General features: G+C 45.1%; 1 protein-coding gene across 44 annotated transcripts in view; it reads left to right on the forward strand.

Moving 5' to 3' along the window:
• Positions 1–3,482: 3,482 nt before the first annotated feature.
• EIF4G3 (eukaryotic translation initiation factor 4 gamma 3) overlaps positions 3,483–21,292 on the forward strand; it is a 367,607-nt gene continuing 349,797 nt past the window's right edge. For 12 of the 44 annotated variants that reach the window (XM_016955647.4, XM_063785248.1, XM_063785240.1 and 9 more), the window contains exon 1: positions 3,483–3,614. Coding sequence is in view for 24 of the 44 variants with exons in the window: in XM_054663258.2 (XP_054519233.1) it covers positions 5,036–5,090 (55 nt within the window). In the remaining 20 variants the exon portion in view is untranslated. Of the gene's footprint in view, positions 3,903–5,001; positions 5,091–21,292 lie in introns of those variants that run through there. The other 32 variants (XM_009449962.4, XM_054663211.2, XM_009450028.4 and 29 more) reach the window with 16 other exon arrangements.

Consider the following 21,292-nt stretch of genomic DNA (forward strand, 5'->3'; position numbering starts at 1 on the left):
TTTTATATATATATATGCAAGTGAGGTCTAGACTTGAGCAAGGCCATTCTTTGGGCTGAAAGAACAGAGCTCTACCTTTTTGACTTTGTTCCCTACAAACTTCCTCCATTGATTGCCTGTGGCCAGAATCTTATCAGGGACTTTTACATTATTTTGCCCAAGTTCTATCCGTTTTAAAACAGATAAGTTTCATAAAGTGCTTGGCTAAGACTGGCACACAGTAATTGTCTGATGCTTGTAGCTATTATTAAGTTAGAAAATGAAGCTAGCTCAGAAAAGAATAACAATTAGGCAATTATCAGCCTGTTATCACCCTAGTGTAAATGAGAAGTCAAATCCTTTCCTTGGAACAGGTTTTGATTGGGATAAGGATGCCTGAGATTTCAGAAAATGAAAGGAGAATCTGGGGAACTGAAGGACCACTAGGGAATTCTTCCTGGAGCCAATCATTGTGGAGAGGAGCAGAAAATCCCATCCTAAATAATCAGGTGTTACAGGCCGGGCATGGTGGCTCACGCCTGTAATCCCAGCACTTTGGGAGGCCAAGGCGGGCGGATCACGAGGTCAGGAGATCAAGGCCATCCTGGCCAACACAGTGAAACCCCATCTCTACCAAAAATACAAAAAGAGAAAAAAAATTAGCCGGGCACGGTGGCAGGTGCCTGTAGTCCCAGCTACTTGGGAGACTGAGGCAGGAGAATGGCGTGAACCCAGGAGGCAGAACTTGCAGTGAGCCGAGATTGTGCCACTGCACTCCAGCCTGGGCGACAGAACGAGACTCTGTCTCAAAAAAAAAAAAAAAAAAAAAAAAAAAATCAGGTGTTACAAATCCAGACAGTTTAAGATGCCACAGTATGAAGTAGCTGCTGTCTTCCAGTCTGGAGATGGGGATAAGGCATCCTTTTCAATGTCAGAAACTGTGGAGCTCTAGCTAGAAAGACGCCGTAGGGGGGTTGTGGTGTCGCTCTCTTTCAGATGCTCTTTTATCCTAGAAGGAGCATTTGGGGCTCCCAGGGATTGTCACGAATTAAGCATCCACTATGTGTAGAGCTTTATATGAATTAAAAACAACAATAGGCCAGGCGCGGTGGCTCACGCCTGTAATCCCAGCACTTTGGGAGGCCGAGGCAGGCAGATCACCTGAGGTTGGGAGTTTGAGACCAGACTGACCAACATGGAGAATCACGGTCTCTACTAAAAGTACAAAATTAGCCAGGCGTGGTGGCGCATGCCTCTAATCCCAGCTACTCGGGAGGCTAAGGCAAGAGAATCGCTTGAACATGGGAGGCGGAGGTTTCCGTGAGCCGAGATCGTGCCATTGCACTCCAGCCTGGGCAACAAGAGCGAAACTCCGTCTCAAAAAACAGCAACAACAAAATAGTAAGGCAGTGTGTGAAGCAGGATAGCAGGAGTCAGAACTAGACTCTAATCTTAGCTCTGCCAGCCACACTGTCGGTGTGACCTCGGGGAAGTCTTTTGTGCGTTTTGAGCCTCAATTTTCTCAGCTTTTCTGTGGTTTGATGGTATTGAGCCTCCCCAGTCTCAGTTTATTCATTTGTAAAATGGATACTACCTATTTCACAGGACTGCTTGAGATAACGAAGGGTACAGCGCTTAGTGCCATGTCTGGTAAATATTATATTAAAACTTGATTGCTCCATGACGCCTGCCATTTTTTTTTTTTTTTTTTTTTTTTTTGAGACGAAGCCTCACTCTGTCGCGCCCAGGCTAGTGTGCAATGGCACTCTCTCAGCTCACTGCAACCTCCGCCTCCTGGGTTCAAGTGATTCTCCCGCCTCAGCTTCCCGAGTAGCTGGTGCCTGCCACCACGCCTGGCTAATTTTTGTATTTTTAGTAGAGACGAGGTTTCATCATGTTGGCAAGGCTGGTCTTGAACTCCTGACCTCAAGTGATCCACCGGCCTTGGCCTCCCAAAGTGCTGGGATTGCAGGCGTGAGCCACCGCGCCCGGCCGATGCCTGCCATTCTTTCCCACTCAATGCTACTGTGCTTAGGACAAGGCACCTGCTAAGGAGTGGGGTGTGCGGGGTTGGGGGTGGGAGTGATCTTGGCAGGTCTAGCTGGGAAGAAAATCCTTATCAACAAATGTCACCCAGCATAGGACATTGGGGAGCTGATCACTGGCTGCTGGTCAAAGGGCGCTCCAGTCCTTGGGAAGGCCTAGGTTTGAATCCATCCACAGAGCTCAGTTAAGGCTGCTGATTAGATATGGCGGCTCAGGTCATGTCCCCAGCCAATATGGGAGGCGGCAAGGTTCATCCAGATGAAGGTGGCATTTAGATTTAGGCTCTGTCCTTTCCCAATAGGGTGACCTTGGGCTAGTCACTTTTCCTCTGTGTCCTCTGGAAATGGGGCTCCTCATTCACCTCTCAGAGCGTCTGAGGAAGTGTCGACACAATGGGTGTGAAATGCGTGGGTTACAGGCCGGCGGGTGGCATTGGTTACGCGAAGTCCCCGCGGGGGGTCCCTATCCAACGGGTTCCATTCCGGTTAAGCGGTTCCTTCTCCAGGGGTTTTTCGCCTCGCCGCTGCCTCTCCGCCCCTGCGAGCGGGGCTCAGCGAACAGCCGACTCCGGGGCCATTACCATTGTTCTTCGAGGCTGGGCCGCAGGGGACGACTCTCGCAAGCCAGACCTCGCCTTTGGTCTCTCCCTCCGCCCCGCACCCGCGCCACCGTAAGCCAGCGAAGCCCCCCTTGCCGATCTTTGCCGAGGAAGCGAGTTAGCCCCTGAGCGCTCCCGAACGGCGGCCGAGGACGCACCCGAGCGTCTCCGAAGAATCCCGACCCCTAGCAGTCTCCGGAAAGAGCCGAAGAGGCTTCCCACCCTCGGTTTCCCGAGCTATTCCGAAAAAGTCCGAAGTTTTCCGAGCAGCCGTCCTGCCGGACTGCTGGAGGCGGCCACAGCGCCATGTTGGATGCTCTGCTCGTTGAGTGAAGAAAATCCACCGGCATCGCCTGAGCCCCGCTACCGAGAAGGGCGCCGCTTCCTCCGGGGAGGGGGATAAAGATCCCCCGCCGCCGGCCCATGAGGATATTGCCGTGAAAGGTCCGGTCTCTCCGCCTCCTGCCCCCGCCGGGTCCGGCCCCCCCCCTGGGGTCGCGTTGTCACGGAGACCGGCAGCCGGTGGTGCTGGCCCGCGGGGCGGCTGCTGCTGCCGGCGGCGGCGGCGGCGGCGGAGGCGGCGGCGGCGGCGGCGGCGTCGGGCGTGTGTGACCGGCCCCGGCCCCCTCCTCCTCCTCCTCCCAGGCTCCCCCCAGCCCCCCGCTCCCGCCGCCTCCCCGGGTCTGCCCCCATCCCGCCCCCCCGCTGCCCCCGGCCCCTGCACCCCGGCGCGCCCGGTCCCGCTCTGGGGGGGTTGGTGGCTTCGCTTTGCCATGAGTTTACCGCAGAAACCGGCTCTGAAATCAGGCACAGCGACTGCAGCAGGAACCGGACCCGGCACCGGAGCGGCGGCGGCGGCGGCAGCAGCGGTACCGCCTCCTCACCCGGCGGCGGCAGCAGCGGCGGCAGCGGCGGCGGCGGCGGCGGCGGCGGCAGCGGCCCCCCCTCCTCACCCGAACATCAGGGCCCTCCAGACTCAGGCGCCCCAACAGTATCCTTTTCACCTTCCTGTCGGCCCTTCGGTTCTCGTCGTCGCAGTCCAGGGGGACCCCGCAGCCCAGGGGACCCTCCTGCCGGCCGCCACAGCCCAGCCAGGAAAGGGACAGCGGCTCAAGCCCCTGCATCGGGCTTGGGCGGAGCTTTTGGGGTGCCCCGGCAGCAGCACTGCGGGGGGACCCCCAGACCCTCTGCAATACTGTGAAAGCTAGCTCCACTTGGCCATGCTTCTGCAGCCCCTTCCTTTTAGAGCTTGGGGTGCCTTCTCCCCTCTTCCTCTAAGGTACCCTCCCCCCCTTTATTGGGCAGAATTTGCTTGGTGCCTGGGACCAACCCTGCAGGGAAGGCTTTTCTCTGGTTGTTGTGAGGATTACACCCTCCTGCTCTTCACCTCCCCTCGGCTCCCCCTACAGCGGGACACAGTGGGCTTCCCTAATTATTATTAGTACATAATAAACTTTATCGGTAAATTTCTTGTTTGAAACTAAATCAGCTCGTTTCCGAGGTATGTTGGATTTTCAGTCTAAGGTGAAGATGTACAGAAAGCAGTTCCTCTGGATAATTTTTTTTAGTAATGGGAGAGTTGTGATGTGGTTTGTGGTAGAGATCTGAGGAGGAAATGTGACGCCGGACGCTTCCCTGTCTTTGACCTTTTTAAAGGAAGAGGAAGTTCACCGACGTTACCCATCACCCACAAAAGTCTCACTTCTTGGAAGATTTGTGTTAGGCTGAATATTTTTAATGGGCTTTAATTTACTCCTCATAGGCCTGATGTCTAGAGAGTTACCAGGGCTTCTGGAAGAAAGTCTAGTATTGAATGTTTCTAATTTCATGTTATTTGCTCGATTGTAGAATTTTGGAGAGCTTTGATCGAAAAGACTTGGTGATGGGGTATTTTAGTCAAAAACTAGCCGGTGAAGGTAAAACGTTGAATTCATGTATTCCACGGAGATTTAGAAAGGTATTGCGTACCTGAGAATAACATTTCATCATGCATCACCTCCTCCCTACACCCACTGTATTTGTGTAAATCAATAAATAATGATTGGATGTTAGATGTGTTGTGTTTTTATGTTTGTGTCATCGTGCGTTTGACTTTTAGAGATTGTAGGATGTTTGAGCAAGTAAGAAGCTAACTGCTGTGAGGTCCCCAGATTATTTCACAGTCTGTAGTTTGATTCTTGTCTGTATAGATTACTTTGAGAAGGGAAAGCAATCTCCCTTCTAGAGTCATTTCAGGTCATTGTTTGTTTTCTGCCAAGTGTCATTTTCTCTGTTCTTTAAACCTAGTTCATGTTTTTCAATCCAGGCACCGCGGTGCAGTGTAAAGATAAATTCCATTCCAGTGTGACGTGTGTACTGATTTCATAATGTTTTTATCCTGCATGATTCTGTTCAATTAGGAATTGTTCACCGATGAGAAAGTGTGGTGATAACTTAGCGTTGCTTATGAAAAACCTGGTTGGTTTTGGTCAGTGTCTCTGGGGTGGGGGAAGGTTGGCTGGTTTGCCTACTTAAAGGCAGAGTTCAGTGTTGAATCTTTTAAACCTGTCTTTGCTTACTACTTTGTGAGTTTAAATTCCTTTCTAATTTCATTTTTTACCTTGATTGCCTATACTCGGTTAGGACTTTTAAGTTTCTGAATTGTGCCACCACGTAAATTACTAATTACCTGCATCTTTGAGCTGTTTTGGCAATTGAACAGAAATGAAAGGAAACCTGTAGTAGGTGTCCTTGATGTACAGAGTAGTAAGGACCACAGTGCTGAATGTGACACTGTTTGGTGAATTGGGTGGCTTTTTGGGATACAGCTGTGTTTCAAGTATGCTTTTTCTCAGTGCATTTCATAGAAGGACTTATAAAAGCTCTGAGTTGGTTGCAACATTCAAGTAGTTACAAAAGCTGAAACTTAATTTTCTTTTGAATAAAAAGCACTTGTTAAAGAGATAAATTTAAGTGTAATTTCCAGTGTAGATAATTTTAAACCAATTTTAGTCATATGGAACACTTACTTTTGTGTGGCTTTAAGTTTTTACTTTGCCTCATGCCATTGAAGCTAAAATTAATCTTCCTCTTGATGTGTTTCACAGCTCTTATTGTTTTCTCTTTGCTTTTACACACTGAAAGGTTACAATTGCCTATAGAAAATTTTATTATATAAACAGTAAAGGAAGTATAGGTTGTAGATTTCATCAGACATACCAGTGGTGAAGTGTTATCAACTGGTAATGGGGTATTGATTAAAAAAGATTGAAATAGAGCAGTTCTACTTTTCTGCCCTGAGGGAGTATGGGAATTTGTATTTGACGCAAGTGGTCATTGTTCAATAAGTTGATAACATTTAAGCATCTTGGCAGGAGTGCATAGCTGGAGTTGCACTGTTCATGGCTTGAATAGATCTCCAGACCCTCAAAGTATGTGGGTATAGTTGTGTTTGCATTGAATTAATAAGTTCAGACAGTTTTATTTATTTATTTTTGAGACAGAGTCTTGCTTTGTCGCCCAGGCTGGAGTGCAGTGGTGTAATCTCGGCTCACTGCAACCTACGCCGGCTGGATTCCAGCCATTCTCATGCCTCAGCCTCCTGAGTAGCTGGGATTACAGGCGTGTGCCACCAGGTCCAGGTAATTTTTTGTAAGGCGTGATCAGACTGGGTTTCACCATGTTGACCAGGCTGGTCTCGAACTCCTGGCTTCAGGTGATCCGCCTGCCTCAGCCTCCCAAAGTGCTGGGATTACAGGCATTGAGCCACCGCACCTGGCCCTGATCTGGTGAAACCTGGTCTCTACTAAAAGTACAAAAATTAGCTGGGCGTGGTGGCGCCTGCCTGTAATTTCAGCTACTCAGGAGGCCAAGGCAGGAGAATCGCTTGAACCCAGGAGGCAGAAGTTGCAATGAGCCGAGACTGCACCACTGCGCTCCAGCCTGGGTTACAGAGTGAGACTCCACCTCAAAAAAAACAAAATCAAAGGTCTTCTAGAAAATGTTTGAAACCCACGTCTTTTTTTTTTTTTTTTTTTTTGAGATTGAGTCTCGCTCTGTCGCCAGGCTGGAGTGTAGTGGCATGATCTTGGCTCACTGCAACCTCCGCCTCCTGGGTTCAAACGATTCCCCTACCTCAGCCTCCTGAGTAGTTGGGACTACAGGTGTGCGCCACCATGCCTGGCTAATTTTTTGTATTTTAGTAGAGACGGGGTTTCACCGTGTTGGCCAGGATGGTCTTGATCTCCTGACCTTGTGATCCGCCTGCTTCTACCTCCCAAAGTGCTGGGATTACAGGCGTGAGCCACTGCGCCCGGCAGAGAACCACATCTTAAGCCAATGGAGAGGATTCCTGTAATCCCAGCACTTTGGGAGGCCGAGGTGGGCAGATCATGAGATCAGGAGATCGAGACCATCCTGGCTAACACGGTGAAACCCCGTCTCTACTAAAAATACATAAAATTAGCCGGGCGTGGTGGCAGGCGCCTGTAGTCCCAGCTACTTGGGAGGCTGAGGCAGGAGAATGGCGTGAACCCGCGAGGCGGAGATTGCAGTGAGCCGAGATCGCTCTACTGCACTCCAGCCTGGGTGACAGCGAGACTCCGTCTCAATAAATAAATAAATAAATAAATAGGATTGCCACATTTTGCCATGTATATTGAGGCTTCAATAGATGTGGCAAGTTTATGAATTCATTAATTCAGCATCCACTGTGTGCTGCTACACTCAGTGCTAGATGTAGGATTGAAGAGCTAAGGTAGAAATCTTTGCCCTCAAAGAACTTGGTCCTTTTGGGTAGAGGTGGGTAAACAAAACGTCATGAGGCAAGTACAGTGATAACTGATAACTCTGCTGTGAGAGTAGTCTGGGGAAGGAGGAATTAAGGCTTTCTAAAAGAAGTTGACATCTCAGCTAAATTAGAAGAATGAGTAAGAATTAACCCAGATTTACATAGCTTTCTCTTCTGCCGGCCTGCTTTTTCCAATTCCATTGCTGCTGCATAGAATTTCAATAAATGGATTTCAGTCACGTTTCAGGCTTTTTTTTTTTTTTTTTTTTTTTTTGCTAGAGGAGGTACCAGAGAAAGTGACAATCAAACACAAGCTAAAAATTCAAAGTATTTTCTGTATCATAATCTAAGGAATTAGTGTATGAGAAGGAGATACATACCTGATCTGATCTGTGATGGGTCTTTTCCTGGTCTCCTTCCCAGTGCATCTCGTAATATCCTTGCCCTTTTAATACTACACTTTGGCTTAGAAACAGTACTTGCTAGTCTTAAAATAGAAGTAGATTTACCTTGGTGTATTGAGAAGTGTACCTGATTTGGAGGCAAAAAATCTGGTTTTGAGTTTGGCTCTTTCATTGTAGTAGATATCTTATCTTAGACTAACCATGTAACTGCTTCAGGCATTGGTTATCCCTTCTCTGAAATGTAGGGTCTAGACTCATTTATTCAGTGACCTTCTTGAATTATAATTGCTTATGATTGTCTTTTGAGATTTGTGTTATTCTTGCAAGTAGAGAGGAGGGATTTACAGAAACCAGTTAATGTTTTCTTTGTCTGATGGTAAGTGACATGTTCTGTGGTGGCTTATTGATATTAGAAGATACTAACATGGGGCAGAGGCAAAGCAGCAGTTTGCTCATATAAGCTACTTCTGGTTTTTGGCTTGTTAATGTTAGATTCAGCCACAGAGACAGAAGCACCTCTTTAACTTCAGTGGTGAAGACTGTATAGTTAGTTGTGAGATAGTGGGAGACCATAAAATAAGGTTGCCATGGTCATTTGCTGGCTTGTTCTGGGTGATGATACAGTTAGTTCATTATGAGATATGAGGGAAAGTAAGTTCTGGAATAAACTCCCGTGGTGCTGTGGTGAGACACAATCTATTTTTACCTAAGGAATAATACTTTGAGCTAATATAATGGGAAAGTAACTAGTTCCTGATTATTAGCCACGCATATGACTTTAAGCAATGGATAAACTGCCCCTGAGACTTACACGGATGAGATATTGCAGGATCCCAAGCGACTTCCGAATTCTCAAATGGCTTCCAGTTCTTTGGCTTGCTGCCAACCAAAGGAATTTTTCAATCTCCTGTAGCTCAGCTGAAATTTGAGAAAGTTAAACTATTTTAAGTGCATTTGAAATTTGTTGGTTTTTACGACTTTTTTTTTAAATTTATTTTTTTAGACAGGGACTTGCTCTGTCACCCAGGCTGGAGTGTGATCTTGGCTCACTGCAACCTCTGCTTCCTGGGTTCAAGTGATTCTCATGCCTCAGCCTCCCAAGTAGCTGGGATTACAGGTGTGTACCACCACACCTAGCTAATTTTTGTATTTTTAGTAGAGATGGATTTTGCCATGTTGGCCAGGCTGCTCTTGAACTCCTGACTTCAAATGATCCATCCACCTTGACCTCCCAAAGTGCTGGGATTACAGGTGTTAGCTACTATGCTCTACCATGATCTTTATTAACTAATAATTGTTTTGTACTTTTTTTTGAGACAGAGTCTCTGTCGCCCAGGCTGGAGTGCAGTGGCGCAGTCTCGGCTCACTGCATCCTCCACCTCCTGGGTTCAAGTGATTCTCCTGCCTTAGCTTCCTGAGTAGCTGGGATTACAGGTGCGCGCCATCACACCCATCTAATTTTTGTATTTGGGGTACAGGTGGGGTTTTACCATGTTGGCCAGGCTGTTCTCGAACTCCCGACCTCAAGTGATCCACCCATCTCAGCCTCCCAAAGTGCTGGGATTACAGGCATGAGCCACCACACCTGGCCTGTTGTGTACTTTTTTGAGCCCACTGTGTGCTGCCTGACTTTATAAGACATTGAATTTTGTTAATAGAATGTAAACTCCATGAAGGCAGAGATTTTTGTTTGTTTTGTTCACTGTGGAATTGCTAGCACCTAGAATACTGCTTGACAGACAGTAGGCAGTCTGTAAATTTATTTGTTTATTTATTTATTTATTTATTTATTTTTGAGATGGAGTTTCACTCTTGTCGCCCTGGCTGGAGTGCAGTGGCACAATCTCAGTTCACTTCAACCTCCGCCTCCCAGATTCAAGCGATTCTCCTGCCTCAGCCTCTAGAGTAGCTGGGACTACAGGCGTGCACCACCACGCCTGGCTAATTTTTGTATTTTTAGTAGAGACGGGGTTTCACCATGTTGGTCAAGATGTTCTCAATCTCCTGATCTTGTGATCCGCCTGCCTTGGCCTCCCAAAGTGCTGGGATTACAGGCGTGAGCCACCGCGCCTGGCCTGTAAATATTTATTAAATAAAAAGTGTGTTGGACTTTGGGAATCAATTTGAAGATAAGTTTTAGGATTAATATAGATGGCATCACAACTCACAGCATTCAAAGCTGCCCTCAAATTATTTTGCAGGGATGTATAATTGAATTGAAAATAATTCTGTAATTTCCTTTCAGATGGAATAGCATTGACCCAGTTTACAAAGCCATCTGAAGTGCCTGAGTTGTATTTGAAGTACATATTGATACTGAGGATTAGGGTTGGTATGAAGGCCAAAGAGGAACAACATCTGTAGTCAAATATTATTATTAAAAACTTATGATTATAAGAGCAAGACATAATTAAATGAGAAATTTAGAAAAATATAGAAAAGTAAAAAATCACTCATAATCTTATTAGTGGAGACAACCCCTTTTATTTTATTTTATTTTATTTATTTATTTTTTTGGGGGGAGAGAGTGTTGCCCTGTTTCCCAGGCTGGAGTGCAGTGGCACAATCTTGGGTCACTGCAACCTCTGCCTCCCGGGTTCAAACAATTCTGCCTCAGCCTCCCGAGTAGCTGGGATTACAGGTGCATGCCATTATACGCAGCTAATTTTTGTATTTTGGGTAGAGGTGGGGTTTCACCATGTTGGCCAGGCTGGTCTCGAACTCTTGACTTCAGGTGATCTGCCCACCTCGGCCTCCCAAGGTACTGGGATTACAGGTGTGAGCCACCGCGCCTTGCCACTTTTTTTAAAGAGGTGAGGTCTTACTCTACCTCCCAGAGCATGGTCATGGCTCACTACAGCCTTGACCTCCTGGGCTCAAGCAATCCTCCCACCTCAGCCTCCCAAGGAGCTGGGACCACAGGTGTGTGCCACCACACCTAGCTAATTTTTTTGTAGAGATGGGGTTTTGCCATGTTACCCAGGCTGGTCTCGAACTCTTGGGCTCAAGCCACCTGCTCACCTTGGCCTCCCAAAGTTCTGGGATTACAGGCATGAGTCCCAGTGTGTAGCTGTGATAACCACTTTTAACATTTTGGTGTATTTCTGTCCTGATTTTTTTTTTTTTCTGTGGATTTTAATATTAGTGGTCATACATTTTTGTAACATAAAGTCAGATTATGTACCTAGTTTTGTATCTTGCTTAATTTGCTACCTAAGTATCTGCCATGAAAAGTACTTTTTTTGGCCAGGTGTGGTGGCTCATGCCTGTAATCCCAGTACTTTGGGAGGCTGGGGCAGGAGGATCACTTGAGTCTAGGAATTTGAGACCAGCCTGGGCAACATAGTGAGACCCCATCTCTACTAAAAATTAAAAAATAGTTTGCCAGGAGTGGCAGTGCATGCCTGTAGTCCCTGCTGCTCAGGAGGCTGAGGCCGGAGGATTGCTTGAGCCCGGGAGGTCAAGGCTGTAGTGAGACCTGATTGTGCGATTGCACACCAGCCTGGGTGAAAGGGCAAGACTGTCCCCAACAAATAAAAAGAGATACTTTTTTTTTTTTTTAAAAATTGAGACGGAGCCTCGCTCTGTCACCCAGGCTGGAGTGCAGTGGCACGATCTCAGCTCACTGCAACCTTGGCCTCCCGGGTCAAGCAATTCTCCTGCCTCAGCCTCCTGAGTAGCTGGGATTACAGGTGCCCTCCACCACGACCGGCTAATTTTTTGTATTTTTAGTAGAGATGGGGTTTCACCATGTTGGCCAGGCTGGTCTCAAACTCCTGACCTCAAGTGATCTGCCCACCTCAGCCTCCCAAAGTGTTGGGATTACAGGCGTGAGCCACCACACCCAGCCAAGAGATACTTCTTGAATAGTTTTATTCTGTATCTACTTGAAATATAAGTGAACTTTTTGTTTATTTGGAATGTTTTTCTTGGGAATATTTTTTCACCTTTGGCTTTTAGCTTAGAAGTTATGACTGCACATTACAAAGGGGAATGTTCAAACCTTTATCAGTAAGTCAAACATCTTTTGAGTTATTGTTCCTGTAATGTTTTGCATTATTTGCAAGATTAAAACTCAGTGTAACATCACAAGTTTTTTTCCCATACAATTATTTACATTTCTTTATTATCTCTTTAAGTTCATCTTTATATGTTCAAGTATACTAAGTTTTTAAAAAAGGCTGGAAGCCAGAGTCCTAATTTTTTTTTTCTTTGTGACGGAGTCTCACTCTGTTGCCCAGGCTGGATTGCAGTGTTGTGATCTTGGCTCATTGCAACCTCCACCTCCTGGGTTCAAGCGGTTCCCCTGCCTCAGCCTCCTGAGTAGCTGGGATTACAGGCACCCGGCACCACGCCTGGCTAATTTTTGTATTTTTAGTTGAGGCAGGGTTTCACCATATTGGCCTGGCTGGTCTTGAACTCCTGACCTTGGCTTTCCAAAGTACTGGGATTACAGACGTGAGCCACCGCACCTAGTGTATTTATATATTGGCCAGGCTGGTCTCGAACTCTTCATCTCAGGTGATCCATCTGCCTCAGCTTCCCAAAGTGCTGGGATTACAGGCGTGAGCCATCGCGTCCGGCATTTAGTTGGTTTTCAGGAAGTGTTAGTATCATGAGGAGTGATTGAAGGAAGGAGGAAAAGACCACAGGGATTCATGCGGGATGGGGGAAAGAGGATTGAAGTGTGGGAACAAACATAATTTTGGAATAAGGAGAGAAAATTAAGTGGGAATAGAAAATGAATACAGCCAGTTTTAAACCAGAATACTATTTTTACATTGAGAATGGAAAGGACTGAACCTTGAAGGTTAAATGAGATGATTCCTGACCTTTTTTCTAGGTCCTAGTAATTAGTATGTAAGAAACAGAACTTGGTCGGAGAACTTGGCCAGGTGCAGTGACTCATGGCCTGTAATCCCAGCACTTCAGGAGCCCAAGGTGGGTGGATTGCTTGAGTTCAGGAGTTTGAGACCATCCTGGATGACATGACAAAACCCTGTCTTTACAGAAAATACAAAAATTAGCCAGGCGCGGTTGCACGTGCCTGTAGTCCCAGCTACTTGGGAGGCTAAGGTGGGAGGATTGCTTGAGCCTAGGAGGTTAAGGCTGCAGTGAGCCATGATTGCACTGCTGCACTCCAGCCTGGGTGACAGAGTGAGACCCTATCTCAAAAAAACCCCCCAAAACAAACAAAAAAACCCCTTAATTCATTTATTTATTTTATTTATTTATTTTTTTGAGACAGTCTTGCTCTGTCACCCAAGCTGGAGTACAGTGGTGCGATCTCCATCTCAGCTCACTGTAACTTCTGCCTCCCAGGTTCAAGCAATTCTCATGCCTCAGCCTCCCGAGTAGCTGGGGATTACAGGTGCACGCCACCACATTGGGGCAATTTTTGTATTTTTAGTAGAGATGGGGTTTCACCATAATAGGCCAGGCTGGCCTCGGACTCCTGACCTTAAGTGATCTGCCCGTCTCAGCCTCTAAAAGTGTTGGGATTACAGGCGTGAGCCACTGCGCCCAGCTTATTCATTTTTTCGAGATGGGGTCTGGCTGTGTCTTTCAGGCTGGAGTGCAGTGGCATAATTATGGCTCACAGTAGCCTTGACCTGCTGGGCTCAAGCAGTCCTCCTGCCTCAGCCTCTTGTGTAGCTGGGACCACAGACACACTCCGCTATGCCTGGCTAATTTTTTAATTTTTTTTTTTTTAGAGATCTCAGTTTGTTGCCCAGGCTGATCTCAAACTCCTGGGCTCAAGGGATCCTCTCGCTTTGGCCTACCAAAGTGCCGGGATTACAGGTATGAGCCATTGAGCCTGGCATGGAAGTATGAATTTTTAAAAGGAAAAAAAAGAGTTTAAGACTATAGTCAGGGTTTAGATAGGCAGAGGTGGGTGGATTATGATGAGTGGGTGATCAATATGAACAAAGATTTGGGCCTGAAGCAAGTGTAGTATATGCTGTGTTCTAAGGATTTGGATCTGTGTGCTTGAAATGGAGGATTCTCATGGTAGAATATTCAAGATAATGGATCCAGATTCTAGAGCATTTTGAATAAATAAGAGGAAGTTAGACTTCAGCTGTGTGAAACCATTACTTTTTTAAAAAACAGCTTTATTGAGATGTAATCCACATACCATACGAGTCACCCATTTAGAGTGTATAATTCAGTGGTTTTGGGTATATTCAAAACCAGTTGAGAATTGTACAACTACTACCATAATTTTAGAATATTTTTGTCACTCCCCAAAGGAACCTGTTTGACTCCCCATGACTCCCCATTTTCCCCCAATTCTCCCTGCCCTAGGCAAGTCCAAGTCTATTTTCTGCCTCTATATATCTGCCTGTTTTGAACTTTTTACATAAGTGGACTAATGTATTTTTTTGTGTGTGATTTGTTTCAGCATAATGTTTTCAGGGTTCATCTGTGTTGTAACCATGTATTAGTACTTCATTTTTAAAATTATTGAGTAATATTCCATGTACCATGGACATTTGGGTTGTTTCAACTTTTTGGCCTTTGGATAATGAATAGCCAAAAGGTTGGATAAACTTTCTGGCTCTGAATGATGTTGCTGTGACCGTTCATGGATGTTTTTATATAGATGTTATGTTGTAATTTCTCTTGAGTATATACCTTGGGGTATAGTTGCTGGGTTATATGAGGTAACTCCATGTTTAACATTTGGAGGAGCTGCCAAAATGTTTTCCAAAGTGGTTGCACCATTTTATGTTCCTGCCAACAATGTATGAGGATTTCAGTTTTTCTGCATCCTTGCCAACACCTGTCATTATTTGTCTTTTTGATTATAGGCCATCCTATTGGGTGTAAAGTGGTATCTCATTGTGGTTTTGATTTGCGTTTCCCTGATGGCTAATGGAGTTGAGCATGTTTTTGTGTGCATTTGGCCATGTTTGTGTGCATTTGGCCATTTGTCAGTTACGGAGAATTATCTATATATATCCTTTGCCCAGTTGTTAATTGGGTCATATGTCTTTTTATTGTTGAGTTGTAAGGGTTCTTTATATATTCTGAATATAAGTTGTTTAACAGATACAGGAGTTGCAAGTATTTTCTCTCATTTAGTGGCTTATCTTTTCATTTTCTTGAGGTCTGTCTCTGTCACCCAGGCTGGAGTGTAATGGCATAATCAGATCTCACTGCAGCCTCGAACTCCTGAGCTAAAGGAACCCTCCCACCTAAGCTTCCCAAGTAACTGGGACTAACTGCATGTGTGTGCCACTACACCCAGCTACTTTTTGTATTTTTTGTAGAGACGGGATTTCACCATGTTGCCCAGGCTGGTCTCCAACTCCTGGGCTCAAGTGATCTGCCTGCCTTCGCCTTCCAAAATGCTGGGATTATAGGTGCGAGCCACCACTCCTGGCTAGTTTTTTATTTTCGGTAGAGACAAAGTCTTACTGTGTTGCCCACTCGTGTCTCAAACTCCTGAGCTCAAGTGATTCTCCTGCCTTGGCTTCCCAAAGTGTTGGAATTACAGACATCAGCCACCCCGCCCAGCCTTGCGCGTTAAGGTTATATAATCCATTAAGTGCTTGAGATTTAGTGAGGTGTGCTATTTATAAAATAAGGCCTATTGGATAAATGAATTTTGACCATTTCTATCCTTTTTTATGCCCGGAAAACAAGTGTTGTCTGCTTTTATTATTAAGATAAATTACTATTAGGCAGTGGTAGTTTTGTAAAAAATAGAGTATAAGCATTTGACTGTTTTGCTGTCCTGTGAATAATTGAAATTATGAGTTACAAATTCTTAGGTTTTTGGATTTTGCATAGTGTTAGTTCTGTCAGGTTAAAATTGGTTGTTGATTGATATGAGGTTATACTCTCAGGCTATTCTAATGTATATGTTATTATAAAGAAACAAAATTGGAGCTGGGCACAGTGGCTCACACCTGTAATCCCAGCACTTCGGGAGGCTGAGGCGGGCAGATCACCTAAGGTCAGGAGTACGAGACCAGCCTGGCCGACATGGAGAAACCCTGTCTCTACTAAAAAAATACAAAAATTAGCCAGGTGTGGTGGCACGTGCTTGTAATCCCAGCTACTTGGGAGGCTGAGGCAGGAGAATCGCTTGAACTCAGGAGGCGGAGGCTACGGTGAGTTGAGATCACGCCACTGTACTCCAGCCTGGGCTACAGAGCCAGACCCTGTCTCAAAAAAACAAAACAAACAAAAAACAAAATTGGGAAATACTGCTTAATCTCTTGTTTAGCGGGATTCTTTTTGCTATTTAGGAAAAGACCACATTAAAGAAGAGGTTATTTTGTTACCTTTAGGTGTAATAAAAACAGTTTATTTGTTTTGGATAAAGACTTTCCACAAAAAACTCTTCAGTTGCTTAACATTGGGAAGTGGGAATGAGTGGAGTTGCTGATTTTGTAAGATTGTATCTGCTTTAAGTTTTAAATTATTATGCATGTCTCCAGCTTAGCTCTTACTCAATATTCAAAGGAAGTGGGTCTTAATTAGTCCATGTATAATTTTAATGGCATCAAGTACCTAATTAATAATTGTTGAATCTTTGAGGCTAATGTAGTCAGCTGATACTCCCTGTGTTACATTGTTGATCTTTTTCAGAAATATTAGAATTTGATAGTAGTCCAACTTCCTGGAATAAATGCTGTTTCAAAAGCAGACTACAGAGCACTTGACCTTAGCTTATTACCTTTTATATTGTGTGACTGAGTGAGTGTATTTAAATGTGGTACATTTTAGGTAAGGCAATGAAAGCTGAGTGTGGCTCTGGAATGTCATTGATTTCATTCTTGATCTTCATTAGAAAAATCATAGTTAAAGGATCCAAACATAAGTATGCATTAGCTTATTTTTCCTTTACACACAGTAGACAGTAAATTTAAAAAGAAGTGTCTTTGAAGGGTGCCACCATGAGCCAGTGATTTTTCTAAGCTGGAAAGGAGTTTGGGGATTTTTCTGGTTCAGCTTTCTGCCCCCTCTCCTACCTTTGTTCTAGAGGCTGAGGGGAGGTTAGGGCAACTTGCCTAACCATAAAGTTCATGCCAACTCAAATTTATTTGAGGTCTTTAACAACACTGACCAGTGACCTACTAATAGATCCTGTTTCTCCTGTAATGGTCCTGGTTTGGATAGTAAATTATATGGATACCCCCACCTGGTAACCATTACATAGCTTAGACAATCAGGAATCTTTTTATTTATTTATTTATTTTGGAGATGGAGTCTCGCTCTGTCCCCCAGGCTGGAGTGCAATGGCACCATCTTGGCTCACTGCAACCTCTGCCTCCCAGGTTCAAGCAATTCTCTTGTCCTTCCTCAGCCTACAGAGTAGCTGGCATTACAGGTGTGCACCACCACACCCAGCTAAGTTTTTGTATTTTTAGTAAAGACAGGGTTTCGGCATGTTGGCCAGGCTGGTCTTGAACTCCTCAAGTGATCCACCCGCCTCGGCCTCCCAAAGTGCTGGGATTACAGGTGTGAGCCACTGTGTCCCGCCTTTTTTTTTTTTTTAAAGATGATGTCTTGCTCTGTTGCCCAGGCTGGAGTGCTGTGGTGTGATCTCAGTTCACTGCAACTTCCACCTCCTGGGTTCAAATGATTCTCCTGCTTCAGCCTCTAGAGTAACTGGGATTACAGGTACCCACCACCACACCTGGCCAATTTGTATTTTTAGTAGAGACGGGGTTTCTCCACGTTGGCCGAGCTGGTCTCGAACTCCTGACCTCTGGTGATTCTGCCTGCTTTGGATTAGTTTAGATATCATTAGTTTATTATAAAAGACAGACATGGAAATTATTTACATGATGAATGATTTCAGAACTTTAGTGGAACGGGCAGCTTCACGTTGGTGCCATTTCAATAGTGATTTATTTCAGTTTACATACTTTCCAAGAGTGTCACCATTTCTAAATGAATAATCCTTGTCATGTAGAGCTGCTTTGGCACCTCTATATTCTGGAAGAACTTTATCTCCAACTTTTTTTTTTTTTTGAGACAGAGTTTCGTTCTTGTTGGCCAGGCTGCAGTGCAATGGTGCGATCTCGGCTCACCGCAACCTCCACCTCCCGGGTTCAAGTGATTCTCCTGCCTCAGCCTCCTGAGTAGCTGGGATTACAGGCACTCGCCACCATGCTTGGCTAATTTTTGTATTTTTAGTAGAGATGGGTTTGCACCATGTTGATTAGGCTGGTCTCGAACTCCTGACCTCAGGTGATCCACCCGCTTCGGCCTCCCAAAATGCTGGGATTACACTGGCGCATGAGCCACGGCGCACGGCCTATCTCCAACTTTTACACTGACTGGTTGAATCTCTCTCTACCCTTTCGTTCAGAGCCTGACCCAGCAGCTACTGCTGTTGCTTGCCATACTTTTATTTGAGATTTTTCTGAAAGGATAATGCTTCCTTTGGTTACGATTTCAGTGGCACTTGTTTTTCTTTTTCTTTTCTTTTTTTTTGAGATGGAATTTTGCTCTTGTTGCCCAGGCTGGAGTGCAATGGTGCGTTCTCGGCTCACTGCAACCTCCGCCTCCCAGGTTCAAGCGATTCTCAAGCCTCAACCTCCTGAGTAGCTGGGATTACAGGCATGCGCCACCACGCCCTGCTAATTTTGTATTTTTAGTAGAGGTGGGGTTTTGTCATGTTGGCCAGGCTGGTCTTGAACTCCTGACCTGAGGTGATCCACCCGCCTCGGCCTCCCAAAGTGCTGGGATTACAGGCATGAGCCATTGTGCCAGGCTGGCACTTGTTTTTCAACCAACGCTCAGTCAAAGAGGAAGAAACTTCTTTATGAGATGGAGTCTCTCTCTCTTGCCCAAGCTGGAGTGCAGTGGTGCGATCTGTGCTCACTGCAGCCTCTGCCTCCCGGGTTCAAGTGATTCTCCTGCCTCAGCCTCCTAAGTAGCTGGGATTATAGGTGTGCACTACTGCTTCTGGCTAATTTTTGTATTTTTATTAGAGACGGGGTTTCACCGTGTTGGTCAGGCTGGTCACGAGCTCCCGACCTCAAGTGATCCGCCCACCTTTGCCTCCCAAAATGTTGGGATTACAGGCCTAAGAAACTTTCTAAATGCTTTTCCTGCCATGACTCCCAGCACTACACGTCCTACTCTGCCCTCGTACTGTGCTGGAAGGAGAGACCCCTGATGTCCTTTTTCTGTTTCAGGATTCTAATTGCATTTAGTTATTTCTCTTTATTCTCTTATGGTTTGTAACTATTCCTGTGACTTTCCTTATCGTTTGTGACTTTGACACTTTTGAAGATTGCTGATCCATTGTTTATAGGGTGTCCCTCATTTTGGATTTGTTTGATGTTTTCTCATGAATGGGGCGAGGTTATGCATTCCTTCTCATTGCCCCATATTAGGAGATTCATGATGTCAGTATGATGATGATTACCTTGACTACTTGGTTAAGTTGGCATCTTGCTGGTCTTTCTATTGTGGAGTTATTCTCTTTCCTTTTGTAGTTGATAAGTATCTTGTGGGAGATATTTGATGAGTTTGCAAACAATGTTAGAATCTTCTCAAACTTTGGTTCTCAATTTTAGCAACTGATGGAGCTTGTCTGCAACATTTATTGCTTTTGTGGTTGCCCAATTGTGACTTTCTATTTCACTCTTTCCTTCTACATTTATTGATTGTAATTCTATGAGGAAAAGCTTTCTTTCCTCCATTTGTTTATTATTCATATCACTATGGACTCATGGGTATATATTTTATTTTATGGGTTAAAATCCAGTAACTATCATTGTTTGTTTTCTTACTCAGATTGTTCTAGCTTTGGCCATCAGGAATTCCTTCAGGTTGATTTCTGTGTTCTTTCAAGAAGCCATCATCTTTTTTTTTTTTTTTTTGAGATGGAGTTTCACTCTTGCTGCCCAAGCTGGAGTGCAATAGCACAATTTCGGCTCACTGCAACCTCTGCCTCCCAGGTTCAAGCGATTAGCTTGAACACAGCCTCCTGAGTAGCTGGGATTACAGGCACCTGCCATCATGCCTGGCTAACTTTTTGTATTTTTGTATAGACGGGGTTTCACCATGTTGCCCAGGCTGGTCTTGAACTCCTGACCTCAGGTGATCCACCCGCTTGGCCTCCCAAAGTGCTGGGATTACAGGTGTGAGCCACCGCACCTGGCATCTGGATAATTTTTCAGTTACTTGTAGAGATGGTCTTACTGTGTTGCCCAGGCTGGTTTCAAACTCCCAACCTCAGTTGATCTTCCAGCCTTGGCCTCCCAGAGTGCTAGGATTACAGGCATGAGCCACCATACCTGGCTCACTGCAGCCTCCACCTCATGGGTTCAAACAATTCTCCTGCCTTAGCCTCCCAAGCAGTTGGGATTACAGGCGTGCGCCACCATGCTTGGCTAATTTTTTTTGTATTTTTAGTAGAGGCGAGGTTTCGCCATGTTGGCCAGTCTTGTCTCGAACTCCTGACCTCAGGTGATCAGCCCGCCTCAGCCTCCCAAAGTGCTGGGATTACAGGCGTGAGCCACCGCGCCAGCCTTTTTTTTTCTTTTTTTTTTTTAAACCCTTGCTCTGTCACCCAGGCTGAAGTGAAGTTTGATCATAGCTCACTGCAATCTCAAACTCCTGGACTCAAGGGATCCTCCCATTTTAGCCTCCTAAGTAGCTGGGACTACAGGCACACACCACTGTGCCCAGCTAATTTTTAAAATTTTTGGAGAGATAGGGATAGGGGTCTCACTTTGTTGTCCAGTCTGATCCCAAACTCCTGGGCTTAAGCAATCCTCCTGCCTCGGCCTCCCAAAGTGTTGGGATTATAGGCCTGAGCCACTGCACCCAGCCCTTGTTTTTTTATTTTTAAGCTTTGCCAACATCTGAGTTCCCCGACAATCGTGTTCTTAATTCTTGTTAATATGTTATTAGAGTTAGAAAGGATTCCTTCTTATATTGCAGATAAAAGAAGGAAATGTGTAGAAGGTTTTTTTTTCTTTTTCTTTTTTTTTGCCCTTTTTTTGGTGCCTCAAATTTGAAGGCCTTTTATGTATAGATTGTACTAGGACCTGCAGATCCAGTGTCTTTACTCATCATAGGTAACAATTTGATTTAGCGAGAAAATATAGGTATTTCTGTTTTTGAGTTTCGTTAACAGCAAATTGTTTAGATGGGATTAAAGGCCCAAAATGTACTCTAGTTATCTTTGTGGAACCCATGGATGAACACCTATAGAGAGAGAGAGAGAGTGTGTGTGTGTGTATGTATATGTATGTACGTGTGTATACTCACCGTTGGACTCAAACTCAGGTAATTCTACTGCCTCAGCTTCTTGAGTAGGGGGGATTACAAGTGTGTGCCACTGTGCCTAGTTTATGTTGTGTTTTAGTGGTGTTAAATCTTGTGTATCAGGTCAGAATAATTGTTTTAGTTGGAGGAGCTAAGTTGAAATAAGTATTTGGTTATCATAAGTTACAGTTCATAAGCACTTTAAAAATAACCCCTTTTCTTCAATTAACTATATATTGGCTTGGTGTG

This window comes from Pan troglodytes, chromosome 1, assembly GCF_028858775.2.
Source record: "Pan troglodytes isolate AG18354 chromosome 1, NHGRI_mPanTro3-v2.0_pri, whole genome shotgun sequence".
NCBI lineage: Eukaryota > Metazoa > Chordata > Mammalia > Primates > Hominidae > Pan > Pan troglodytes.